Consider the following 6234-nt stretch of genomic DNA (forward strand, 5'->3'; position numbering starts at 1 on the left):
GTCGGAAGCTGTTGTTGTTGTTTCTCCGTAGCAAAAGGGGAATATTGACAACAATGACACACAGATAGTGACTACTGGCAGGATCCGGCAGGCTTTTACCTGCAGTCTGCATCCGGTGAGTCACAGTAAACTCAAAGTAACACATGAGTGTGTACTGTAAGGTGGTCACGCCAGCAGAAATCACAGACCGGGAGATGCTGCAAAGCAAATGTAAGGACGTGATGAATCAGGGAAGGACGCGTAGTGGCCGACGAGAGCTGACGAGGAAGAGTCATCGTTTCTAAATGTTTCTGAGCGTCACGGCTAAAACCCAATCTTAAAGTTGTCAAACTAAAAGCGGGCACGCAGGGTTCCCACAAGTCTCTACTTAACCTGTTTTAAAACTCTGGAGTGGTGAGGACCCAGATCATAAACTTTGCTAAATCTATGCAATTTATAAACAAAAACTTGTTAGTGTGGACGTGGACTAAAGGTACATGTCCATCCAATCCATCACTCAAGCGCTTCCTGTATATTATCCATGTGAGCCGCCCTGCAATGCATTCTGGGAGCATTTTTAAAAGACATGTTGCCCGCTGCTCATTTGCATAAAGTCCAGGAATCAACTTCTGGATGCAATCGAGAAGCATCGAGCGCGAATAGACGCCTCTGAAAAATTCCAAAGATGTTTTCAACCATTTTTCATCAAACATGTTTCCAGAAACACAAACTGTTTTCATAATAAACAAGGAAGTTCCAAGTGAACATGTACTATAAGAGTCTCCAGTCAGGTGAGCAGCTGTGGGAGTCTGTTTTGAGCTAAATGCTAACAATATCAATGCTACCATGATGATGCTTTGCAGGTATAATGTTCACCTTGTTGACCGTTTTAGTTTAAGCATGCTAACCTTTTCTAATTAGCACTATATGCAGTGTTCAGTCGATGCTGTTTGGATTGTTAGGATTTAGTCAATATACACAAAATTTTAGGATGACGATGGCAACGGATGAAAAGTCGGGGGCCCATCGAAATGATGACAATAGTCCTAATGGAGGCACGAAGGTAGGCGCTAAAATTCATGGTAATCTATCCAATAGTTGTTGAGATATTTCACTAAAACCCACTAATGTGACTCAGGGGATCACCAAAGTCATTATGATTCATCTTGTGGAGCATCAATAATGTCTGTTCCAAACGTGGCAAAAGTTGAGCAACAGAGAATTCGATGGCATCGAGTTAACGAGCAAAAACACCAATAAAGACTCTTTTTTTCATGTTATGAAATGTGAATATTTGCATTCTTTTGGACTGTTAGTTGCACAAAGAGAACATTGTGGTGAGTTTTCTCCACTGTTTTGTGACATTTTATGATTTAAACTGTGAAAAAAAAGAGAGAAATTGATGGATCATGACAGTAATTTACCCATAAATGTAAATTACTGACAAGTTTTCAGTTGTTACTGCATTGAGCCTGGATAATTTTTAAAAAAGACTCCATTAATACCTACACTACATGGGCACAGGTTAAACAGACACATGGGGGTCTGGAGGTCCTCCTTTGAGCATCAAATATTTAACTTGCTGGTGAATTTTTAAGCACCATTTCCTCTGCATGCATCTGTTGTGCTGCGTCTAGGAGTAATGATGGAGTAGTTTTACCAATTAAAGGCTTGTTGCTTCTTTCTTGTTTTCACTGGAGCGACATGTATTTCAAGTATTGGGTCGGCTCCCTGAAATTTGCACCCATGTTTGTATTGATGCAGCTTATTACCGTAACATTAGTTCACTGATGTTGATCCTGTGAGGAGGCCTCTGCACAAGGTTCAATATATCTGATGCCACCATTGGTCATTTTTAATCCTCTAACTATTTCCCAAACACACAGAAATCCAACAGACAAAGCGTACAAGGCAGGCTGCATCAAGAAAAAAACCGTAACTGATCCGACTTATATTCCCCGCCGCTGCCTCCTTATGGAAACTGAACTCCACATCCTCCCTCCCCGCTGGAGACTGAAGAGCAACAGAAGGTAAGAGCATCAAGAGGAATCAGATAAAAGAGGAGGGTTTAAGGTACACGAGTGAAGCACAAAGAGGATGATGATGCCTAAATGAGGAGAGGCAGGAGGTGGGGAGGTGGGGGGGGATAAGTGTTTGCGAGATGGGAGAGGAATTCGCCGTAGAGGAGGGGAGGACGAGGGAGGCAGAAGTGGTGAGTAATGAAAGGGAGGAGGACGGAGGGGAAGTGGGAGGGACTGTGTCGCTCTGAGGCAGATGTATTGGCGAGCCGGCCGGCTGATCGATGGGATGCAGTCAATCAGCAGAGTGATCCATACGCTCTGACCTTAGTGTGGACGGCTGAGGGACGAGGTACCTCTGCGTGTGCGTGTCTATTTATACATGCCAGTGTATGCTCATATAGCATAAGGTTACATAACTGCACATCAATGAAACCCCCCCTCCTTAACGAACCATACCGTTTGGCTTTACACGCTTCTGCCTGCGGACTCATGTACACTTTCACATCCTACACACTTTAAACAAAGCGCACGATGAGATTTTTACAATATCGCGGCATGAAAATAAGCTTCCTAAGAGTTCAGATTGGAGATTAATTCACCACAATGAGCATTTTGTTGCCTCCTGCTTTTAACGTTACATCATGGTCATATGTTAATCCAGCTGAGAGCTGTAAATACTCTGACATTCAGGAGTCTTCAAAACAAAATTGCCACGGAACAAAAATGCCATTTGACAGACGAGTAATAACGCTGTAATAAGCGCGGCGGCTGCGATTGTTTACCACGACTTAAAATTTCAGATTTTTACCGTTTGCTGAAACCTGAAAGGTAGAAAATGACTGTAATGGCTCACAGCACGCCGCGGGAAAACGCATGCCACTCGTAGATAATGGGTTAATCCAACACAACCTGTGTCGAACATCATCAGCGGCTCCCAGAACACTTGTCCTGAAATCACCCTCGTCAGTCTTTGATCTAACATAAAGCGAGTCGACATAAAACCGCCGTCAACAGCAGGACAGGATCACATGTTAAAGCTGGAGATAACAACTTGCGGACCCGAAACAAACAGCTCTTTATCCCTCCCCATACATACACATCTACATGTGGCCGTCTGGTCTCGAATTAAAGAAACCGTGACAAATGTAAGGAACTTCGGTATTTCCCACAGCTAACATGTCTCTTGAGGAAGGGACAAACTGTTGAAGGCGCTGATCCACATCTGCGTCGCCGTGTTTGCTGTGTAACTGTAACTCTGCAGGGGTAAATACAGCATTCTCCTCCAGCCCGAAGAGGTAGGAGGACTGTGAGGAATCGAGAAAGAAATCAGATGTGATGTAAGTCCACAAGGCTCAGGTGTGACAGACAGAAGAGAGGAAGCAGCAGCATTAAAGAACAGGAAGCCAAGAAGCTCTTTGTAGCTTCAAATAAGGAAAAGAAGACTTTGTCCAGCCAGGCAACCTCTCAGCGCATGAAGCTTGATGACAGGCTGCTGCAGAAAGTGAAAGAAGGCGGTGGAGGTGACGACGATGATGGCAGCGAAGACTTGTTCCGACTGCAAAGGTTTGACATTTGAGGAGAATTTTCCGGAGTAGCGGCACCGAAGGCCCCAAATTACCGAGAGATGCACTGAACTGAAACCACAGAGGTTCCCCGAGAAGGTGCAGATTTAATAATTAGGCCAGAAGTTCCATTAAATACGTGTTCTCTATTCAATGTCAGGATGGTCTCAGTTCTACATAATGTGGCGGTTTTTATATTGAAACAGAGCTTCTGTATCAGCAGATCCCACGTGGTGAAAGATCGCAATCTGTGTCAGAAGAGAGAAGAAATCAGATCCGCTCATGAGCAAGGCACCCCACAGCTGTTCATTGTGAAGCAGAACATGAACCGATTAGGCCACAAAACGCGTGCGTGCTGCGGCCGAGGGGCCCGGTCCTCCGGCACCAAGTCCACCACGCAACAAACAGTCGGTCTGCTGCAGAGACGTAGAGCAGCTTGGTGTTGAATGCCATCTCAGCTGCACATATTCAGCTTTTCTGCACCATAAATAGCGCCCATGCATACAGTTCTGGCTGTGCAGAACCTTTTGCACCGTTTTTTATAATCGCTATGGGGAGATACAAGTGACGAGTGTGTCTGAATGAATGCGTTGTGTAGATAGGTTAGTCAGGGCACTGAGCAGCTTCTCAGTCATCCAAGTCATGGTCATAATAAGAGCCTCAATGAGAAGCAACAGGACTTCCCTGTTAGGTTCTTGAGAAGAAGTCCAGCTGTAGATTTCTGTGTAGATTCTCAATCAATAGGAGCTTCAATTTAGGTTCAGGTTCTTCTCAAGAAGCCCAGTGTTATTGAAGCTCCTATTACTAGCATGACTTGGATGAATCTACACAAACATCTCCAACTGGACTTCCACATCAGATTTTAAATTTGGGGTAAAAAGAGGCACTCAAGGTTCTGCACCAGCAGAGCCCACATGGAGAATCTGTGTCAGAACTTTCCAAGAACCTAAAGGAGAAGTCCCGGGATTAAGAATCTAACGAACTGACCAGAGTCACACATGCAGACCCGAGGCTCCCCCCAGACGCCAACGCCAAGCATCAAACACGTACCCAGTCCTCGTAGTGCCTGGTTCCGTTCTGCAGCAGGTCCTCCAGCTGGATGGTGCAGTTGGCCACGAAGTCGTCGTACCCGATGGGCGCGTCGTGGAACACGGACAGCTCCAGGCTCCTTCCCTCCCGGACCTCGGTGCAGAACTCCTGGTGCCAGGCGGGACTGTTGGTCTTGGTCCTGGTGGCGGTCTGGCCTAGCCGGGTCTGGTCCAGGTTCAGGGCCAGGTAGGGGTCCAGCAGGAAGGAGCCGCTCTTGCCCACAGCGTGACGCAGGGCCCATGGGGTGGGCTTCAGGTCCACCGCCTCACACACTCTTACCTTGAGCAGGCCACTGAACACAGGCATGGCTGCAGGAGTGTGTGTCTATGACGGGATGAGGGTGTGTGTGTGTGTGTGTGTGTGTGTGTGTGTGTGTGTGTGTGTGTGTGTGTTTAGGCTCGTCTGCCTGTTCCTGCTCCTGTACACACAGTGTTTCCTTCCAATGAGCGGGGGTCACTGCACAGTCCTGCTACATCCCATAATGCCGCTGGCTCCTCAGTCTAGTCCGACCATATCAGAACACGGTGTCGTCCACAGAGACGCTGGAACTGCACAGATAATGGATCTGTAATGGGCTTGGGGGAGAGAAGAGGGGGAGAGAGAAAAAAAAAAACGCAGCAACCACGCAGACTCACACCCTTCAGTGGTCTGAACACTCTCTCTCTCTCTCCCACCCGAGCCTTGTGTTTGTTTACGCTCGGTCCCGCAAAATTCCCGAATAAAACATGTCAAGTTGCCCCGAACCGGAGCCTCTCGGTTCTTCTCCTGCTCCGTCTTCCAGCCCGGCGGTCCGCTGTTGCGTCTCTTCCCGGGGGTCAGGGAGGGAGAGCGAGCGAGCAGCCGCGCCTAGCCATCCGGGATTGGTGCTCCGGTTTCCAGCCCCGTCGCGGCTCCCTCTCTCCGGTGGATAATCTCCTTGGCTGTGCGACCTCACCAACACCGCGATATTTTGCGCGTATTCTCGGAGAAACAAAAAAAAAAGAAAAAAAGAAAAAAGAAAGAAGCTCCTCTCCACAGCAGCGACAACAATAATAACTGCGGTGTTGTTGTTTTGTTTGTTTGTTTCTTATGAACGGGCTCACGAGCACCCCGAATTCATCACCACTCTCGCGCTCTCGTGTGTGTGTGTTGTTTTTTTTTTTTTTTTTCCTCTTGCGCGCGCGCCCCCTGCGTTTCCCCTCTGCTGCTCCTGAATCCGCGAGCTTTGCAGGAAATGCGCAAAACGCGTCACCTCGCGCTGCCGGGCTTTTTCTGCGCCGGATGAGAGAGAGAGAGAGAGAAAATAGTGGAGGGGAGGCGGTGTTGTGTTTTCAGATGGAAGAGGTGTTTTCATGAGGAGGAGGCGTGTGCATGTGTGTGCGTGTGCATGTGTGTGTGTGTGCGTGCGTCATGGCCAGACAGTCAATCAGTCAGTCCGTATGCATGGTCACAGCCTCCCTCCCTCACACACACACATAAGGAGGGAGTGTGAGGAGACAGAAAAACACTGTAATGAGTCTATTACAGGTTTCTGGAATACTACCTTAAAATACACACCTGCCTCCTGACCAATCAGTGCTACAGAGAGGTGGGATGGTGTGTTT

The 6234-nt window shown here is 47.5% G+C and overlaps 1 protein-coding gene across 1 annotated transcript in view; it reads right to left on the reverse strand.

The window, feature by feature from the left end:
• Window positions 1-5785, reverse strand: part of LOC103370414 (protein kinase C epsilon type-like) — a 43149-nt gene extending 37364 nt beyond the window's left edge. Inside the window, exon 1 of the mRNA XM_008299464.1 lies at window positions 4613-5785. Coding sequence (XP_008297686.1) covers window positions 4613-4957 — 345 coding nt within the window. The 5' untranslated portion in view covers window positions 4958-5785. The remainder of the gene's footprint in view (window positions 1-4612) is intronic.
• Between the last annotated feature and the right edge of the window lie 449 nt (window positions 5786-6234).

The sequence above is a fragment of the Stegastes partitus genome, unplaced genomic scaffold, assembly GCF_000690725.1.
Source record: "Stegastes partitus isolate 25-593 unplaced genomic scaffold, Stegastes_partitus-1.0.2 Scaffold1420, whole genome shotgun sequence".
Classification (NCBI taxonomy): domain Eukaryota; kingdom Metazoa; phylum Chordata; class Actinopteri; family Pomacentridae; genus Stegastes; species Stegastes partitus.